Below are 19,867 nucleotides of genomic sequence, written 5' to 3'. Positions count from 1 at the left end.
ACACCTTGCCTTTTATACGGTCTTACATAATACTTCCGAGGTCATCTCTCCGAGACAATCCTCTACTATGTCCTATATACTTAGCTCCTCCTAGGTGCTAAATATCGTTGGAGAAGGCAGAAGTGAAAAAGTAAAGTTTCACTGCTTACTAAACAACTCAATTAGTTCAGATGAACAGTTTCTCAAATTAGATTTCTCTGTCTCTCCGCATATTCTCGTTCACATCATTACTGTCCCTGAGGTTTTCAAACACGGAAGCGGAATAAACAGTTAACGAAAACACAGACATTGCGGTCGTCCTTGGGTGGCATTTCCTTGATCGCATCAAAAAATGGAAAATGTTAAAATCTGAGAATTGATGAATTTGCCATTTGAATTCGTGAAATGAACTATCAAAACAGGACAATTAAGCAACCTTGTTGAAATTTGAGTGTTAGATTTTTTATTATTTTGCTTTTTTTTATTATTTTGCAAGCTTCAATACTTGCTTGAAATGCATTAATATTTAAAACGAACATTTGCAAATTTTTGACACAATGTCAAATTGTTATCTCACTTTTGCTAGCATTTAGCGCAAAATATTTTGACTATTTTAAATTCATCTGTATTATAATCTTACTTTTTCGGATGTTTTCCAAGCGGAAAACGACGAGGCAAATATGCGGCAGCTGCACCCTATGAAAATTTTGTCTAGACTTTGTACAAGAACTTTAAAAATACCACGTGTTGTTATAAATTCAAATACAAAACACAGCTGAAAACGTCTCAAGAACTTATTGACAGTATGTTAAAAAGCAAATAGTAATTATGAAAATTTTGAACCTACATATATCTGAATATAAAAATAAAATGACAGTGGAATACAACTCATTTGAAAAAAAAAACATGTCAGAAAATAAAAATCGCGGAGATATTTCGGATTGTCAACAAAATTTGCTCGATTCAAATCAATTTTTATTTGAAGATTCTTTTTTAAGAACTGTACTAGTCAGTTTTTTTGAGTAAGTGATCCCAAGATTTCTAAATTGTTTCCTAATTTTGCAGAGCATATAACCCCCTTCATATCTATTTTCTCGTTTTCTTCACCGTATTGGACTTTTTCTGTAATATTAGCTTTATAGTAGTATTGTCCCAAAAAGAGCTGCGAACATCTGGAATAAATTTGACAATGATTATGATTGCCCTGTGCAACTTTTCTAGTGTGACTTTGAATTTATTCGACAAAATGTTGAAATTGCTCTCGGAAGAGACTTATTTAAGAGCTTTGTACAATTATTTAGAAAATTTTTTGAATTTGTATGTGCCTGTAATGGCAGATTATCTTGTTGTGCAGATGACATTTTGCAGAGTTATGGCGTTGTATTCAAATAGGTAAGATTTTTTGAATTAATTTTTTGAATTGATTTTTTAAAAAGTTTTGCATTCAAAATTATCCTCAAAAAAATAGTGTTACAGTCTCTACTAATTTTATCACGTTTACCTCAAACAAGAACCACCCAAAATATGTTTCAAATGTACTTTTTAATTCTTGTATGGTACCTTGATAATTTACAACATTTTTCAAACTATCATCAGGTTAACTAGTTTATAATAGAAATTTCACCATTTTTACTCAAAAGCGTTTTGCTTCTGTTTAAGCGACAAATGGAAAGGCAGAAAAGTTGCTGTTACAATCTCGGCTGTTCTATGGATTTTCATCGGAATGCTGTCCAGCGCTGTGCTTGAAATTACAGAAATTGAAAAGTGATGCATACGAAACATTAGTTTTACTTTATAATTCACATTTCAGAACATTAACTGGGAAGTATGCTGTGACAATACCTGATGAATACATTGAAAATGGATGCATCGTATTTCGGATGTCTTTGCTGTTTTATGGGATTCTATTTGACGTTGAGAATAATTGGTTACAGACTTCAACGAAATTATTTCAGATTGTTCCACTACTTCTGCTTTTCATATTTTTCTTGTTAATTCTGTGCAAACTGAACTCTTTCAAAGCTCATAGAAAGAAAACAATGGGCAAATCAAGCTCGTAAGCTTTAATAATTTTAAGGTTCCCGATATTCAAATTTTATTACAAAAATTCGTTTTAAGAAGTTACAAGAAACATACATAAACGTTTCGAGAAGTTGAGAAACTCTTTTTAATCAAGAAAAATCGATAATAGACTTTGTCATAAATTAATTTCATGTAAATAAATTTCAGATCAGGAATCGAAAACTCCTCGCGGCTTTTGCAAGTAGTTTTGATAATGTTTTTTCTAGTCAAAATCCCGAGTGCAGCGGTAACTATTTTCAGTGCAGTATATATGATTGACTATTATATGTAATTTATTTTCAACCTTTTAATACAAAGATTGCTTTTTAGGTTTGTGAAAAAGTGGACTTTTCAATTTATCGAAATTTTACTTACTTTCAACGCATCAACGTCTTTTATCATCTATTGTATAATGTCTTCGCAGTTCCGTGAAATTTTTGTTCGGTTATTTGTCCCTGAGAGTGTCAAACAGAGAATGCAATCAGTTGAGATTTTTGATAGTTTTTAAGTTGAAAAAGTTGTGTTTCAGAAAATTATGAAGAATTCCCTGGTGGTAACTACTCGAAAAATGGCATGGCAGTGAATAGTCTTTAAAGCCCAATTACATCTTCTTGAGCAATTTTATTTTTATTTCAAAATTTTTTTGTTTCAACTCCAATAAGTACAATGAATGTTAAAAATTATTTTTAAATGTTAGGGTGAAAAAAAAGTAGAGACCCGCAATTTATAGCCGTTTAAAAAAGTTAGTAAGTCGTTTTAGAATATAAAACTTTCCAGACAGTTAAACATGGAATGAGAGTAAAACAATAATAATTATCAAAATTGACCCAAAAAATGTTATGCTTCCGTTTGTATGATTTGTCTCATTGTCCGCTTTTATTTTGAAATCTTGAGATCCAGAGAATATGATATCAGCCCATGACTGAACGATCGTTGTACAGTACCTAGAAAACATCAACTAAAAAACCAAAATTAGTCTGGTATTTTAAGCACACTTACCTTGTTCTATTCTCGTAAGACGTTTTTAGAGTGCTCAATTTCACCGGATGCATTGCAACCATGTCTTTACTGTAGAATGAATCCCAATTGTTTCTGTCGTTTTCCCATAAGTAACTAGAAGTTCCGGACAATGATCTTTAAAATGTTTAGTTTTTGTCTGAGCTGTTTTAGTTTTGTCTGTGTCGGTTTTGCATGGAGCCTCTTAGGCCTTTCTTATGACACATCAAAGCTGCATTATGGCTACGTCGCAAGAGGAAGAGTATGGGTATTATAAAGGTACACATTGAATATAGTTCTACTTACGTTTGATAATTGACAGATTTGAGAAACTTGTTTACTGCTATCTCCAAAAATAACTTGTTCTCGTAGAAAATTCTCATCAGACTCGCATAATAATCGATTTCAGATGCTGGGATGTAGAAGCTTTAAATGAACTATTTGGTTTTTATTTTGTAATAAAAATTATTATATGTATGAAACATTTCTGCAAATTGAAAAATTGAAAAAACTTCGAGCATTATTGCTTTAGGAAAATTGAAAGTTCGTACAAGAACAATGTTTTTGGTCAAATTTCAAAGTAGTCAAATTCAAAAAAAAAACTGCCATTTTATATTGTTCTACCAATATAGTACTATGCATAAGATTAATTTTTTTTACCAATGACAATAATGTTTTTTAAAAGTTTACTTACAAATCAGAAAAACTTCTTCCATGTCCCGATGTCATCTCATCATTCACGGTTACATTATTTGTTAGATACCCACTTTTCATTAGCCCGGTGTCTAATCTTTTCCACGTTTCAGCAATTTTTGGGTCTCTACTGATGTTAACAAATCTCACAACATTCTTGGCAGCTCCCATTCCTGTAATGAAATTTCGAAAGTTGGAGTTTTAAATTGTCTTAATTCATCATTTTTTTTGCAAAAACAATTGACTTGCTTTAAAAATTAATCACGTTTGATTTTTTTAAAATATCAAATCTACAAACTACGGGTTGAAATCATCAAACTTAAAAAAAACGTTATATGAAACCGGCCTAACTTTAACTGATTATATTCCAACTCAATATTTTTACACTGCAAAAAAGTACCTATATCTGGATACTGCCACCACTCAGAACTTTTCTCAAATGAAACACCAGTTAAATGATGGATTCGTGAAAAATCGATCCGTTGCCAAATATTAAATACAGTATCGTCTCCCATCAGAAAATACCCTGCAACATTTTGTATGCCTAATTCTTGGACAAGTGTGGCACAATGGTATGCATAGAATCCTTTCTCAATTTCAGCTGGATTCATATGAATATAGTTAATTGGAGAAATAGTTGATGTGAAATTTGTGTCATCGGAAAACTGTGCAGGATACCATGGACCACAGAAAATCACCATGGCGAAGTATGGTTGATAAAGTCGCTGTATCAAGCCCATACCATATTTCCAAGGGTAATTGTTTACCACTATCAACACCTGAACTTTTTAAATTAAACTTTTTAAATAAATTTTAGAAATTATAATAAAAAATGAAATAAACCCACTTACACTGTTCATATGCTTCTGTAAAACATAAGATGTTCTATGTTGGTCATGCACTTGTTTTGGTGAAGAAAGCTTGGTTGAGACAACTAAAATGTATCATTTAAAAGTTTCATAATGGCACAATCCCACTTGATTCTCCAGTTTCACCGCACCAATTGATAATTTCACCAAAGTAATCCAGCTTCTGTATCGATTTTTGAGTGACCTGGAAAAGTTTTTGATTTCAGACTTTCTGAGTTTCTTGATCCAAAACCCCCATACTTTCCTTTTATTAAATGTTTTTTAATGAGAAATTCCTAACGATCCACGTATTCTAATATATTAGAGGTATACCTCTGAAACTTTCTTGTTTGGGTCTACAAGTTCAAACTCCAAGTGCATCCTTCGACAGTTGACATCTCTGGAGGTTTCATTTGTTGATGGTGCATACGGATCCAAAAAGTCATTTTCGATCAAAATGGGAAACTTAAATCTATAAATTAAGAACTTCCGCAAATATAATCAGGATTAAGACAAACCCCATTTCAGTTAAATCATTCAAAAACATTTCCATCAATTTTGCATCTTCTTTTCCTAGAAGCTTCTTTTTCACCAAATCATTGGTCATTTCAATTATACAGTTTTGGCTGGAATTTCTTGTGGAGCACTTCCAATTATGCAAAAATTCAATCATTCTACCAGAATCTTCATAAACTTGTTTTTCATCTTTCAAATCTTTTAAATAGTTATGAGCATTTCTAAATTGAACAGCGTTTGTCGGCACAAACGATACTGTCAACCCCGATAGATGTAGTATTTTTTGAGAAATAAAACTTCTCCAGATGTCAGTGGTTCTGGAAAATTAGAGATTTGTAAGAAATTAAATTTCAAATCATCGTAACCTGAAAGAAACTGTCGTTGGAAGAAACAAAGTATGAAAAGCTGATTTGTGGAACATAGTGTTCTGTGAGTTCCATGGAGAATATGTGCCAACTGATAAAGTGATAGCGGGAGCGAATTTGTTGAATCTGTTGTCCAAGCCGTTTTTCGAATCAGCATGTATCAATCTAGGATTGGATAAAATCAATGCATTTAGAAATTTGAACATTTTACATTTCTCTAAACTCTAGAAGTTCGAAGCTGAATTTTTCATATTCAATTGGTTCCAATCTTGGATTAAATGACGAAGGTTTCACGAAGTATGTCCTCTGGGTTTTTCCTTTTGATAATTTCCTAGTAACTCATAGACTTTTAAACTAGACTTTTCTTTCTTTTTTTGCAGTAACTTTTCTTATGGTTATCAGTATTTGTTTGCACCCTGTTCGCACTGTTTGTTATTCAACATTTTTTAGGCAAAGTCTCCATAAGTGTTATGCTATTTGCTTGTTACGAAATACCTATAAATGGCGTCAACGTCCGGGTCGTGATGAACCAATCCTTGTTGCACGGCTGCTCGTTTCATCTGATAGCATAAAACAAGAGTTTCATTTCCATTAGTGTGTTTCTGAAATTTTTGATATATTTCAACAGTTTGATAAATATACGAAAACGTAGTGACTAGTGTTTCTTATCTTTTTTCTGCAAATTGGGCATGTTATCAGTAGAGTACAAAAGACCAAAAATGTTCAAGCACATAAATATGATGCACACGGTTTAAAGTTCCCAGAGATCACTTCTCAAGACTGAAAGTAATATAATTAAAATGTAGAGCTTACATCAAAATGTTCTAACGGGAACCCCCTTGGGCACATTCGATCCATACCATAAAATCGATAAGGGTTGAAAAGACGTTGTCTGGAACATTTGAAAATTGAGAATTTGACACGTACAAAGTAAACTATGCCGTATTTCTGTAGAGTTTCCATTTTTCGGTCGAAATCGCATTCCAGAAATGGTTTCTTGGAAATTGAATTGATTCAATCCTAACCCTAAAATAAATAAACTATTGTTTTTGTTTTAATTTTTCTTAACTTATCATAAGGTTTATTGTCATCATCAGTGTCATAAACCCATTCAGCTCCTTGAGATATTGCATACAAATATCCAATATTTTTCCGTGTATAAGATTTATAAGGCAGTGATGAAACTAGGGAAAAAGCTGAAAGTTTAAATAGATCTTATTATTTTGTCAGTTTAATGAGTTGCAAATCAATAGCACTATCAAACGAGTGTCACGCAATTGTTTCAACAGAAATTTCATTTGGATGTGTTGTTTTTTTTTGCGTGGTAATTTTTATGTATTGAGACGCAAAATTTACTGATACTATTCAAAAAAAAAAACTCACGCAACTGTCTTTGATATTGCACAGACAAGAAGTGAACATTTTCCAGTTTCCAATCTAACGGAGTTTTGGTATCTGCAACCACTACCAAGTTCCAATCCACAAATGATGCAAGTCTCTGAAAGAAAATTGAATTTCACATCTCAATGTGATACACACAAAATACGCGAACAGCATTACAAAATTGTTTTATCTTGAAAATCTACAGGAATTTTTAAATTTTAATAGTAAATTTTTTTTTACTTGTGCGGTAACAAGAAAAGGTTTTGGAGAAAGAAAAAACTTACAGTGCTGAACACACTATAAATTCTTGAAATTTGAAATCGGTATCAGATTTTTTTCAACGCGAGGAACAAAACAAATTTATAGATTCATTAACCCACGCTCTGCATTTGGACGAATGAAAAATTACCTTGATATCTTCCGTTGGCGAACTAATAGTTGTGACCACAATCCATTTATTTCCAGCTTTAATTCTAGATACTGGATCGATTGCAAAATTAGATCTGAAATAGCCCAAGTATCAAAAACAAAATCTGCTGATGATAAAGCCTAACCTACGTTTCACTGTATTTGTCAGATTCTTGGCCCTTCCAGGAACTAGCGTTGGGTATGAGGTCTGTACAGAATAGTGTAATTAGTTTTTTTTAGGAGATTTGAGAATTTTTCAGCTTATTTGCTGCTAAAGTTCCGATCCATAACTCCTTCTTTAAAGTAATCTACTCAATATCAGATTTTGCATGAAAACTGTAGAAACTCGCTTTCAAAAATCTTCAAATTTCCAGAAAAAATTTACTTTGGCACTAACCGTTGGTATCACAGTTCTTGTGATTTTGATCGGATCATTTTCAGCGTTAATTTCAGACACTGGAATTGATGAGTTTAACCTGAAAGTGTATTTGAATTAAATTTGAAAGAAAGCAAAACACACTTTATTTCTTCAATCGATGATGTATTTTCAGAATTGTAGTTGAAATACAAAGGGGTTAGACATATTATCATAACAAGCGCTAATATTGAAAATTTACAATTGAGAAGTCTTGACATCTGAAATCAGTGATCGAATTAAAAATACTGTATTTCCTCGTAAGGTATGCAATACTAATTTTCGGGCACATAGTCAAATGCAATACTATTAGAAGTGCAAAACTTAAAGATGCTGCAATACTAACTTTTGAGCAAGTTTTTTTCTAATGGGGCACAAATTCATGGCTTTCAGTAACAAAACTTGAACCAAAATGACGAATTTTACGACTAATACGCAAAAATTGTCTAATTGTAAGTTGTTCTCATATCTTACCAATTTTGATTTTTTATACTACGTATGTAATAGTTATCTTGGTTTGTAGTACGATTTTATAATGCAAGTTTTGGATCTTTAAGTATACGGTAAACACAAAGGGGAGCTAAACTAATAGAGGCTGCAATACTATTTTTCGAGAGATAATTTTTATGCATATCTAATAGAGGTGTTTTACTAATAGAGGAAATACAGTAGATAAATTTTTAGTTTTTAAAGATACATAATGTTTTTCAAATATTTAATTTATCATCGTTTCTTAGGATACAAACAACACACCCTCGGTATCAATGTTTCATAAGTATGACTGATAAAAGCAATGCTTTGAACTTTTGCTCTCTCGATTTTTTTCATGGTAACGGAATATTCTGAAAATAGGTATTATTTCGAATTATGATTCAAAAAAGAACATGAGAGATATTGTCGATACACTATGCATTATAAAAAGCTAATAAATTTGTTTCGAAAAATTTTAAAAATTATTTTGAAGACACTTTTTCAGGTTATTTTTTATGCAGCAGCTGAGCAACTAATTTACTCAAGTTAAAAAAAATGGCATGAAAAGATTTTTCGACAAACTAGAAAACAGCTTATTGAAATTTTGAATGTTTTAACTACTCACAATTAGTAAGAATTTTGATACAATATAAACACAAATATTTTGTTGGAAGCTAATAAATTGATCTTAACCAGTAGTGTGGGAAACAAACGTTGTGCTCAGTGCTGCTTGAAGTTCAAAAATAGTATACTTGCTGTCAAAACTCTGTTGAACTGGCACTGGAGCATACTTGGATTTCACTTCACAATTGTTACTTTTAAACTTAGAGAAGCTTAAAAGATTTCAACTTTGTAAAACACCCTTGCACAGGACCTAATCGCATTTTGTCAAATTTTTGATAACTTTCATTGGTAAAACCAATAAATCATCCCAATTGGATAAATATTTTTTTTACCCTATCACATTTTTAAAGCTATTCTAAGCTTTCTCGATTTTCAAGAGTAATAATAACATCTGAAAGCATCTGAATTTTGTTGGTTGTTATCAAAGCCAGAACCACCGTAACAGTTTAATACCTCCTGGTATTTTTTTTTAATATTTCATAACTTTTTTCAGTTGAGGTCATCAAATTCTTAGCTTTTGATCAAGGTTTTTTTGGACCCGAATAAAAAAGCTTACAATGACATGTTTCTGAAGTTAGAAGCGTGAGATCTTTCTTTTTTTGTCATCAAACCAGGAAATGTTATGCGTGTTGAGAATAAAAACTAATTTTGCACAGGTGAACTCTTTTTATAAGCCACCACGAAAGCTTTGTGTGCCTGAAAATGTTGGTTCCTACGCGTCACAAAACAATTTTCAAGTAAATATTGCAATTATGGGTTTTCGAAATTTCGGCTTTGACACGTATCTTACACCACAATTAACGCGGGCTTTTATGATTTGTTTCAAATCAACATCAGTTAGTTTTAGTTGAAAGCCCGGAAGGAAACACTTTTTGATTTTTTGGAGTAAACTTTTTTAGTTATATTAGCTTTCCGATAAGGTTAGCGTAATGCTTTTATTTGTTTTCATTTTCCTACATACCTTTCTAGATAATCTAATAAAACACCCGAACTTGACAGAATCAAACGACCAAGGAAGTTTGATGGCGTCCGCATTGAACTGCACGCAATTCACTGTGCCATATCCGGAGCCGGGCACCGATGAAGTTGGGAATAGCACGATTCCATGGTTGATTACTACAGTTGTAAAGTAAGTAATTAATGAAAAGCATTATTCTGAATCTGGGAAAATTCTTATTCAGACGCTTACAATTTTTGCCCTTTTCTGAAAATGATAAAGTTATAGATAAGTTTTTGTTCTTTTTTTGATTATTGTGACTATTGAAGAAATACTTAGTGCATTAAAGAGTTCAGGAATGTGTTTTAAAAATTTGTTGTTGTCACGATTTCTAAATGTATCTTTAACTTCACAAAGTTAACCAACAGAATTGCGTACTTTTCTAAAAAAAATATTTTTTGAGAAAGAAATATGTAATAAAAATGCTCAACTATGGATAATAATTTTATGGGTTCTTTTTGTTATGTAATTACACAAAACTATTTCGAATGATCTACCTGATCTTGGAAGTTATGCACTCCCATTTCTTGTTTTCTTTTTCTTTAAAAAAATCATTCAAGTGCTGAATAAATTAAACCACAAGATTATGTTCTTTACTTTAAAAACTGTTTTTTTTTTTACTTTTCAGAGCATACCGGCCGTTTCACTACTATATACTCACTTTTTTAGTTGTTTTTGCATTTTTTGCAAATATTATGATTGTGAAAGTTCTTTCCCACAAAGAAATGATTCGTTCTGGTGTGAATGTTACTATGTTGCTTATTGCGGTTTGTGATTTTGGGTGTTCAATTGCAGGACTTTTACAATTATTTTTGAGAAGCTACTCAGAGTTAGTTCCCAATCAATTTTCAGAATATTCATCTATTTTTCAGCAACTATACATCATACCCAACTGCTTATGGACAGATAGCGGTTGACTATTTAGCTGTAGCATTCCATGCATCCTCCTTATATCTCGCTGTGGGAATGGCATTTTGTAGAGTCAAATCGTTAAACATTGCAAATAGAAACAAGTTAACCTGATCGAATGAAAACGACTAAAGATCAACTTTTGATTCCAGAGATCTTTGGCAATCACCTAATTATGCAGTACGAGTTGCTTGTGCTTTGTGCGCACCTGTTTTCCTAATTGCCACCTTTGTGCTTTTCATAAACGCCGTAAAAAAGTAAGCCTTTCAAAGTTGTGAAACAGAATACGGAGTAGGTCGGCATATAGAATGTGTTTGTGTATAAAAGCAGATGTATTTTTGTAGCCACAACAGTGTAGCCAAAAAAATACTAAAGACTACAGTAATATTTAAATGTTCCGTAATAGAAAGTTTTTGATTGTTTTTCAGCACCGAGGAAGAAGGCATTTATTTGGATATTTCTGATTTATCGCTGCTCAGTGAGTGCTTGTTCATGAAAGCTTCTCTCATGGCTAGTGGGCTTTGTTTTAAGGTACTCCAAACAAAATATTGCTGACAAAAAATTAACATTTTCAGATTGCTCCGTGTCTTCTAATGCTGGTATTGTCGCTGTTCCTTCTGAGACGAATTGACGAGGGAAAACAAAGTGCGCAGAATGCAGCGGCAAATCAGAAAGGAAAAAAGTAAATCTTATCACAACATCAGAACAAAAACTCCCAAATTTTAGAGATAAAATCGACCGCTCATCTAGATTCATACAATTTGTTCTAGTCGTATTTCTAATCACTGAGTCACCACAAGGAGTTTTCAGCATTCTTGGTGGCTTTATGATATTAGATTACATAAAGTTGGTTAATTCTATAATTAAATTGGTTTCAATCATATTTTTCAGCTATTTTCAAAATCTATCAATTTTTATGAATATTTTGGCATTTTTCAACACTACTACAAGTTTTATCATTTATAGCTCGTTATCGGCAAAATTTAGAAGAATTTTCGCTCAACTTTTTCTACCAAGCCAGGTTTTGGAGAAAATTTATTTGGTTCGTAAATGATTAAATAAACTTTTTCAATATTTCGTTTCAGAAGCGAAGTACGGTTGTGGTTCATTCAATTGCACATTCTTCACGGACAGTTTGAAGGGAAATCATCAATTGAAAATGAAGTTAATCAAATGTTTGCTAATAAATTAAATATGCTATTTGTGTTTATAAAATGATTTGATTCATTGAAAATTTGAAAAGCAAGATCTCAATATCCGGAAAATCGTCTCCGAAAAATTAAAAATGAATTTATTTGAAATGTTGAGTTTCGTGCTGTACGAACTGTTGGCATAAATTTCGGATGCTTAGTTTTGCCTAATGTGTAGGTTTATTTTGGCAGCCTTTCGTGTTGTTTTGGATTTGTAATCGTTTTTCTATCTGATACTTCCCGTGAGTCTACCACCAACACCAAATTATCAAGATTTTAATGCGTCACTTAAGTGATTCCAGGGAACTCTCACCTTAATAGGAAAGCTGAAAATATTTATATCTACCCTGCAATTTAACGCTATGCGTTGGTTATTTGAACTCTGCCCAAATTGCAAATAACCCGTTGCACATGTAATACCTCTCTTCAGAGTTGGGCTACTTTGGTTTAAAATAATGTGATTCAGCATTTTAATATTGTATTTAAGATTTTTGCCGAAAAAAAACTTCTTGATCAGTACACATTTTTAAAGCAATTTTAAGCAAACGTAATCAATGGTGGATGAACTAAATTGCACACAGTTTTCAATACCATTTCCAAACCCGGGCACGGATGAAGCAAACAATATATCACTAATTCGATTTATTATTTTTGCCGTAGAGTAAGTTAATTCAGCTTTTAAGTTTCTGAATAGTTTTCAGGCATTATCGCCCGTATCACTATTATCTACTTAGCTCATTAATTGTTTTCTCATTTTTTGCAAATATTCTGATTGTTATAGTGTTATCTCACAAGGAAATGAGACACTCTGGAATTAATGTGATAATGATGTTTATTGCTGTTAGTGATTTCGGATGTGCAGTTACTGGTTTGATGCAATTATTTATAAGAAATTATTCAGAGTAATACATTTTCTGTGATTTCTTTGTATAAATATTTCATTTCAGCCAATACATGTTATTTATAACTGCGTACTTACAATTGTTTGTAGATTATTTGGCCGTAGTATTTCATGCTTCTTCTCTCTTTCTAGCGGCTGGCATGGCGCTCTGCAGAGTCATGGCTTTAAATTTTTCAAACAGATTGAAGTAAGGCTTAAGAAATGTTGGATCAAAAAATGGTGAACCTAGATAGAGAGGCTGCGTCGATTTTATGCCCAATTTTTGCAAACTTTTGATCCAAGTTAATATTTTTGAGTCAAGCTTGGGCAAGAAGTCAGCGTCAATTTCCGAGCACACAAAAAGATGTTCGCCTTCTTAGTTTTTTTTATTTTGTATTAATTTAGTTTCAAAGCCGCGCTCTATTTTGAAGCTGTAAGGAAACATGGTCAACTAGATTTTACTAGCCATTGTCTTACTCCAACCTTATAGAGATAAGTGGCAATCTCCAAGATATGCTTTACGTGTCACTTGTGCAGTGTATATAACTGTTTTAACAGTTTCAACACTTATCGTTCCCGTAAATGAAGTTAAAAAGTGAGTAGCTATATGCGTCTTTATTGGAAAAAAGTTCACACACTTATTGCAGAACCGACGATGGTGAAGTATATATTGATACTTCAGATTTTTCATTGGCTTATGGGTGTTTACTAATGAAAATAGTTCTTGTTTTTGTTGGAATATGTTTCAAGGTTTGAATTTTTAAAGAATATAAACTTTTGCATTCATACATTTCAGCTTATTCCATGCACTCTAATGCTGATTCTATCAATACTACTACTTCAAAAAATGGACGAGGGGAAACGGAGCAGTGTACCAATTAATAGAAATCATAAAAAGCGAGTGTTGATGATCTGGTAAAACAACTGTTGTTGGAAATTGCAGAGACCAATTAGATCGCTCATCGCAACTGATTCAAACAATATTAATCGTTTTTCTAATTACTGAAGTGCCTCAAGGAGTATTCAGCATTATTGGAGGGATTGAAGTCATTGATTATTTAAAGTAGGTTTCAATATAAAAAGTTTAAAAGCATTTATTTTCCATTCAGTTACTATCAGAATTTAACAATTTTTATGAACGTGCTGTCTTTTTTCAACACAACCACCAGTTTCATAATCTATAGCTCTTTGTCAGCAAAATTTCGAAGGATATTCGCCCAAACATTCTTACCGAAAAACTTACTTAATATGTACATGGTAACAGTAGCACATTTTTCAAAAATTAATTTTTAAAAACTTAAGAAACAAAACACGATCGCTGTGGCCTCTATCGCCCGCACCTCCCGACCTGTTTAAGATTATTTATATTCCGTGTGAAAATGAAAAATGATCAATCGTAATTGTTGAATACATGTCTGACTATTCCATCTCATTTGTTTTCAAAATTTTAGCTCCAAGATTTCATTTTAGAGCTGTGAGAAAATGGACTTCCTAGTTTATTAAAGGTCTGTTTATTTTTAACTACATCTTTTGCCATCTATTGTATAATGTCTTCGCAGTTTCGTAAAAATTTTTTCGATTATTTGTTCCGAAAATTCTCCAACAAAAAATGAAATCAGTTAAGATGATAGTTTTTAAATTTAAACAAATTAAAACAACTTTTTTTTAGCGAAAGAAAAATGCCACGTGGCAACTACGCGTATATATTGCAGTCGTCTTCCGTATAATCAAAATAATTGTACATTTCAAACTTTGAGCATTTTTGAAATTGGTTGGTGATAAAAAAAGCTGAAATACTTATTGATGAAACTTAAGTTGTAAATTTGCATTAAAGAAAAATTAAATTATTATATTTATCTCGAAATGTAAAAAAGAATATCCAAAACAATCAGCATACTGTAAAAAATAAAAAAAAAAGGTCGTGAATTGAAACCCGCAACTTATAGCCGTTTAACAATGTTAATGATGCGTTTTCAAAAATCAATATTTTCAGATTGTTAAATATGAAAAGAAAATAAAACAACACAAACTGTCAAAATTGATTCAAAAAATTGAACGTATCCTTTTTTCATATTCGGTTCGTCATCAGCTTTCACTTTGAAATCATGAGATCCTGATATTATGATATCAGCCCACGACTGAACTATTGTTGTGCAGTACCTTGAAAAATCAATTTATAACATTTCGATTTTTCAATCAGAGTTACCTTGTTCTATTTGTGTAAGACATTTTTAAAGTGCTTAATTTCACCGGATGCATTGCAACCATGTCTTTACTGTAGAATGAATCCCAGTGGTCCCTGTCGTTTACCCATAGATAACTAGAAATTCCGGACAGAGAGCTATAAAATTTCCAATTTTTTGTTTGAGAGGTTTAGTTGTTGCTGTGCCAGTTACGCATGCAGATCTGCTATATTTTTATGAAGGCACAAAAAACCGCATGTCTGCTTAAGCCTGGATGCTGCCTCTTATGAAATTCATATTGAATATAATGCTACTTACGTTTGATAATTGACAGACTTGAGAAATTTGTTCACAGCTATCTCCAAAAATAGTTTGTTCGCGTAGAAAATTCTCATTAGACTTGCATAATAATCGATTTCAGATGCTGGGATGTAGAAGCTTTAAATTGAAAATTTGGATTTTGTTTGTAGAAAAAAAAATCATAGAACAGTTTTTGGAATAATATACAAAATTTGCAGTATCCTTGCAAAAATTCCTCCAAAAAACGTTTTTTTGGTCGTCTTCGAAAATTTATTTTTCGTCTTAGCACGATAAGATTACTTAATTCAAGTGCATTTCAAAATCATTTCAAATTCGCCTTTAATCTTTTTTTGAAGTTGACTTACAAATCAGAGAAACTTCTTCCATGTCCTGATGTCATCTCATCATTCACCGATACACCATCTGGGAGGTATCCATTTTTTATTAGTCTGGCTTCAAAAATGTTCCATGTTTCAATAATTTTTGGGTCTGTACTGATGTTGACAAACCTCACAACATTCTTTGCTGCGTCCATTCCTGTAATCATACTATGAAGTTGCGGGTTTTAAACTGATGTTAAATTCATCATTTGATTGCAACATCAATTGACATATTTTATTTGAATCCTATATTATCTTCACTACAAAAGTTAAAAAAATACCAATATCTACAGACTGCCACCATTCCGAACTTTTCTCAAATGTAACACCAGTTAAATGATGAACTCGTGAAAAATCGATCCGTTGCCAAATATTAAACACAGTATCGTCTCCCATCAGAAAATACCCTTCAACATTTTGTATTCCTAATTCTTATACAAGTGTGGCACAATGGTATGAATGGAATCCATTATCAATTTCAGCTGGATTCATATGAATATAGTTAATTGGAGAAATAGTTGATGTGAAATTTGTGTCATCGGAAAACTGTGCAGGATACCATGGACCACAGAAAATCACCATGGCGAAGTATGGTTGATAAAGTCGCTGTATCAAGCCCATACCATACTTCCAAGGGAAATTGTTAACCACAATCAATACCTTAACTTGTGAAATTGAAATTTTGAATTCTTCTGAAAATTACTTACGCTGTTCATCTGCTTCTGCAGTACATACGATTTTTTATGTTGGTCATGCAGTTGTTTTGGAGAAGAAAAATTGGTTGAGACAACTAAAATTTAGCTTTAAAGAGTTTTATAATGGCAATTCTTACTTGATTCTCCAGTTTCCTCGCACCATTTGATGATGTCCCCAAAGTAATCTAGCTTTTGTTTGGACTTATCAGTGACCTGAAAAAACTGTTGGTTTTTCGAGTTTCTGAATTTTCGAAAATTTCCATTCACTAATTTTATTTTTTTTAATGAGATTCAAAATCCTCAGAAGTCAGTACATTCAAATACCTCTGAAACTTTCTTATTTGGGTCTACAATTTCAAACTCCAAGTGCATTCTTCGGCAGTTGACTTCTCTTTAGGTTTCATTTGTTGTTGGAGCGTATGGATCCAGGTAGTTATGCTCAAGCAAAACTGGAAACGTAAACCTGTAAATTAAAACTTCCAGATATAACAAAACTCTAACAAACCCCATTTCAGTTAAATCATTCAAAAACATTTCCATCAATTTTGCATCTTCTTTTCCCAGAAGCTTCTCTGTCACCAAATCATTGGTCATCTCAATTATACAACTTCGAGTGGAATTTCTTGTGGAGCAATTCCAATTATGCAAAAATTCAATCATTCTACCAGAATCTTCATAAACTTGTTTCTCATCTTTCAAATCTTTTAAATAGTTATGAGCATTTCTAAATTGAACAGCGTTTGTCGGCACAAACGATACTGTCAACCCCGATAGATGTAGTATTTTTTGAGAAATAAAGCTTCTCCAGATGTCAGTGGTTCTGAAAATAAGAGGTTTGTAAGAAATTAAATTTCAAATCATCGTAACCTGAAAGAAACTGTCGTTGGAAGAAACAAAGTATGAAAAGCTGATTTGTGGAACATAGTATTCTGCGAGTTCCAGGGAGAATATGTGCCAACTGATAAAGTGATAGGGGGTGCGAATTTGTTGAATTTGATGTCCAAGCCGTTTTTCGAATCAGCATGTATCAATCTAGGATTGGATAAAATCAACTCATATAACTCATATAAACTAGACTTTTCTTCTTTTTTTGCAGTAACTTTTCTTGTGGTTATTAGTATTTGTTTGCACCCTGTTTGCACTGTGTGTTATTCAACATATTTTAAACAAGTTCTCCATAAGTGTTATGTCATTTGCTTGTTACGAAATACCTATAAATGGCGTCAACGTCCGGGTCGTGATGAACCAATCCTTGTTGCACGGCTGCTCGCTTCATCTGATAGCATGAAGAAAGAGTTTCATTTCCATTAGTGTGTTTCTGGAATTTTTGATATATTTCAAAAGTTTGATAATATACGAAAACGTAGTGACTAATTTTTCTTATCTTTTTTTTCTGCAAATTGGGCTGGGATTCGTTATCGGTATGTTACAATAGACCATATATATAATGTACACGCTTCATAGTTTCTTCAGATAATTTTTCAAGACTCAAAATAATTTAGGTAAAATGTAGAACTTACTTCAAAGTGTTCTAACGGAAACCCCCTTGGCCACATTTGATCCATCCCATAAAATCGATAAGGGTTGAAGAGACGTTGTCTGAAACATTTGAAAATTGAGAATTTGATATGTAAAAAGTAAACTATGCCGTATTTCTGTAGTTTCCATTTTTTGGTCGAAACCGCATCCCAGAAATGGTTTCTTGGAAATTCAATTGATTCAATCCTAACCCTAAAACAAATAAACTATTGTTTTTGTTTGAATTTTTCTAAACTTATCATAAGGTTTATTGGCATCATCAGTGTCATAAATCCATTCAGCTTCTTGAGATATTGCATACAAATATCCAATATTTTTCCGTTTGTAAGATTTATAAGGCAGTGATGAAACCAGGGAAAAAGCTGAAAGTGTAAATAGATCTTATTATTTTGTCAATTTAATGATTTACAAATCAATAGCACTATCAAACTAGTCTACAGAAATTTCACAAAAACGACGGAAATCCAATTGTTTGTATTTACATTTTCGCGACATTTTTAGTGTACTGATAGTGAGACTCAACATTTACTGATATTTTTTTTTAACTCACGCAGTTGCTTTTGAAATTGCACAGACAAGAAGTGAACGTTTTCCAGTTTCCAATCTAGCGGAGTTTTGATATCTGCAACCACTACCAAGTTCCAATCCACAAATGATGCAAGTCTCTGAAAGAAAATATAATTCTACGTCTCAATTTGAACATTGTTCTTTTCAGCACTAACGTGCACAATTTTTGCGTTGAGATCATACAACATAGAAATTGCGACAAAAAGCTTGACTGGTCTTCTTGAAATTTAATAACATTTTTTCACAACTCTAATTACAGTTTTATTAACCCACCCTCTGTAATTGGGGGGATGAAAAATTACCTTGACATCTTCCGTTGGCAAACTAATAGTTGTGACGACGATCCATTTATTTCCCGCTTTAATTTTAGACACTGGATCGATCGCGAATTTTGATCTGAAAATACCCAAGTATGAACAAAATTTATTTCATCAAAAATCCTAACCGAGATTTTTCTGTAATCTTGTCACTGCCCGGAACTAGCAAGCCTGGAGGATGTGAGGTCTGTACAAAAATTGTAAAATTATTTTCTTGATAGGATTTCTGAGTATTTGCTTTCGCTTGCTCTGCTGATTTTAGAATGAGAACTTTAACAAAAAATTTAGAAACAGATTGAACTTGCCGCTGAGTCGAATATCGGAGGCTTTTTGATCGGTTTATTCCCGTCATTAAATTCAGACACTGGCATGGATTCTGAGTTTGATCTGAAAATGTTACTATTTCAGAATATAATTGAAAAGACAAGCAGAACAGACTTTATCCTTTCAATCGATGATGTATTTTCAGAATTGTAGTTGAAGTACAAAGAGGTTAGGCATATTATCGTAACAAACGCTAATATTGGAAGTTTACAATTATTGAGACGTCTTGACATCTGCAATAAAAGATAGGATTAAAAATAAATTAATTAATAGTTTTTAAAGATACATAACATAATGATTGTAAAATACGTATTTTATCATGGTTTGCTAGGTCACAACAACACACCCTCAGTATCGATGTTTCATACATATGTGAGACTGATAGCAAGGAGAGAGCAAAGGCACTATGTTTGAACTTGTGCCCAATCGGGTTTCTTCTCGCATACGGAAAGTTTTGTAAATAAATTTCATTTCAAAACATGATCTAAAAAAGAGTATCTAAGTTTATTTTAAAATAGTACTTTCGGTAAATTTGTAAAAAAAACTATTTTTTTTTTAAGTTTTCAAATTTTCTAAAATTAAAAATGGCTTAAAACAAGTTTATTTTAATGGTAATCATTATGAGAATATTTGTTGTCAAACTAAAAAAACTGATTGGATTTTAGAATGTTTCAAACTCAAAATCAGTAAAAAGACCTATACAGGTCTCGGTCCAATCAAAACACATATTTTGTAAGAAGTTAATATCTTGATATCAAAAGTGTGGGAAACAAAAGTTGTGTTCAGTGCTGCTTGAAGTTAAAAAAAATAGCATACTTGCAGTCAAA

General features: G+C 32.3%; 4 protein-coding genes, 1 non-coding gene and 1 pseudogene across 10 annotated transcripts; 4 read left to right on the top strand and 2 right to left on the bottom strand.

The window, feature by feature from the left end:
• The first annotated feature begins 22 nt into the window (after window positions 1-22).
• On the top strand, window positions 23-225 carry T15B7.18. The gene has a single exon (NR_068967.1). It is a non-coding gene; the product is annotated as an Unclassified non-coding RNA T15B7.18 (non-coding RNA).
• A 582-nt stretch (window positions 226-807) lies between these two features.
• dmsr-15 (G-protein coupled receptors family 1 profile domain-containing protein) lies at window positions 808-2,623 on the top strand (the record flags this gene model as incomplete). Its single annotated transcript, NM_001356669.1, has 8 exons — window positions 808-1,001; window positions 1,045-1,371; window positions 1,639-1,743; window positions 1,790-1,892; window positions 1,935-2,035; window positions 2,209-2,328; window positions 2,371-2,524; window positions 2,570-2,623. The coding sequence occupies 8 exons, from the start codon at window positions 808-810 to the stop codon at window positions 2,621-2,623; spliced, it is 1,158 nt and encodes a 385-aa protein (NP_001343647.1).
• Window positions 2,624-2,821: 198 nt separating this feature from the next.
• On the bottom strand, window positions 2,822-7,885 carry T15B7.8 (Nucleotide-diphospho-sugar transferase domain-containing protein; the record flags this gene model as incomplete). 2 transcript variants are annotated; one of them, NR_151572.1, is made up of 18 exons in its annotated part: window positions 2,822-2,984; window positions 3,040-3,174; window positions 3,343-3,462; window positions 3,731-3,902; window positions 4,130-4,508; window positions 4,581-4,663; window positions 4,707-4,782; window positions 4,911-5,049; window positions 5,096-5,410; window positions 5,459-5,623; window positions 5,954-6,060; window positions 6,272-6,350; window positions 6,400-6,654; window positions 6,842-6,956; window positions 7,251-7,344; window positions 7,396-7,457; window positions 7,647-7,725; window positions 7,770-7,885. NR_151572.1 is itself a non-coding variant. In NM_072330.3 (11 exons), 11 exons carry the CDS (start codon window positions 6,016-6,018, stop codon window positions 2,822-2,824), a joined length of 1,812 nt encoding a protein of 603 aa, NP_504731.3. The 2 variants fall into 2 exon arrangements, 1 of the variants encoding a protein (NP_504731.3); NM_072330.3 differs by lacking the exons at window positions 6,272-6,350; window positions 6,400-6,654; window positions 6,842-6,956; ... (2 more) ...; window positions 7,647-7,725; window positions 7,770-7,885 and having other exon boundaries at window positions 5,954-6,018.
• Window positions 7,886-9,781: 1,896 nt separating this feature from the next.
• Window positions 9,782-11,804, top strand: dmsr-13 (G-protein coupled receptors family 1 profile domain-containing protein; the record flags this gene model as incomplete). Its single annotated transcript, NM_072329.1, has 9 exons — window positions 9,782-9,888; window positions 10,385-10,585; window positions 10,629-10,769; window positions 10,818-10,922; window positions 11,094-11,196; window positions 11,241-11,347; window positions 11,392-11,511; window positions 11,557-11,707; window positions 11,751-11,804. The coding sequence occupies 9 exons, from the start codon at window positions 9,782-9,784 to the stop codon at window positions 11,802-11,804; spliced, it is 1,089 nt and encodes a 362-aa protein (NP_504730.1).
• A 605-nt stretch (window positions 11,805-12,409) lies between these two features.
• On the top strand, window positions 12,410-14,028 carry dmsr-14 (G-protein coupled receptors family 1 profile domain-containing protein; the record flags this gene model as incomplete). Of its 4 annotated transcripts, none has more annotated exons than NR_136389.1 (8): window positions 12,410-12,516; window positions 12,637-12,757; window positions 12,803-12,943; window positions 13,141-13,330; window positions 13,383-13,485; window positions 13,532-13,632; window positions 13,679-13,798; window positions 13,845-14,028. NR_136389.1 is itself a non-coding variant. In NM_001322558.1 (8 exons), the coding sequence occupies 8 exons, from the start codon at window positions 12,410-12,412 to the stop codon at window positions 14,026-14,028; spliced, it is 1,062 nt and encodes a 353-aa protein (NP_001309648.1). The 4 variants fall into 4 exon arrangements, 2 of the variants coding, with proteins under 2 accessions (NP_001309648.1, NP_001309649.1); NR_136388.1 differs by having other exon boundaries at window positions 12,557-12,757; NM_001322558.1 differs by having other exon boundaries at window positions 12,557-12,757; window positions 13,226-13,330.
• A 704-nt stretch (window positions 14,029-14,732) lies between these two features.
• On the bottom strand, window positions 14,733-19,273 carry T15B7.10 (annotated as a pseudogene). Its single transcript has 19 exons — window positions 19,155-19,273; window positions 19,022-19,103; window positions 18,845-18,903; window positions 18,702-18,795; window positions 18,383-18,497; window positions 18,072-18,194; window positions 17,942-18,024; window positions 17,814-17,892; window positions 17,505-17,611; window positions 17,161-17,325; window positions 16,799-17,113; window positions 16,618-16,756; window positions 16,431-16,506; window positions 16,306-16,388; window positions 15,880-16,258; window positions 15,584-15,755; window positions 15,237-15,356; window positions 14,942-15,076; window positions 14,733-14,895 (listed from the first exon to the last, which is right to left on the bottom strand). Coding segments are annotated over exons 1-19 (2,608 nt in total).
• Window positions 19,274-19,867: the final 594 nt, after the last annotated feature.

This window comes from Caenorhabditis elegans, chromosome V (assembly GCF_000002985.6).
Source record: "Caenorhabditis elegans chromosome V".
In the NCBI taxonomy this organism is placed as follows: Eukaryota; Metazoa; Nematoda; class Chromadorea; order Rhabditida; family Rhabditidae; genus Caenorhabditis; species Caenorhabditis elegans.
The sequence above is the reverse complement of the archived record's forward strand: the minus strand, read 5'-3'. Positions and strand labels throughout refer to the sequence as shown.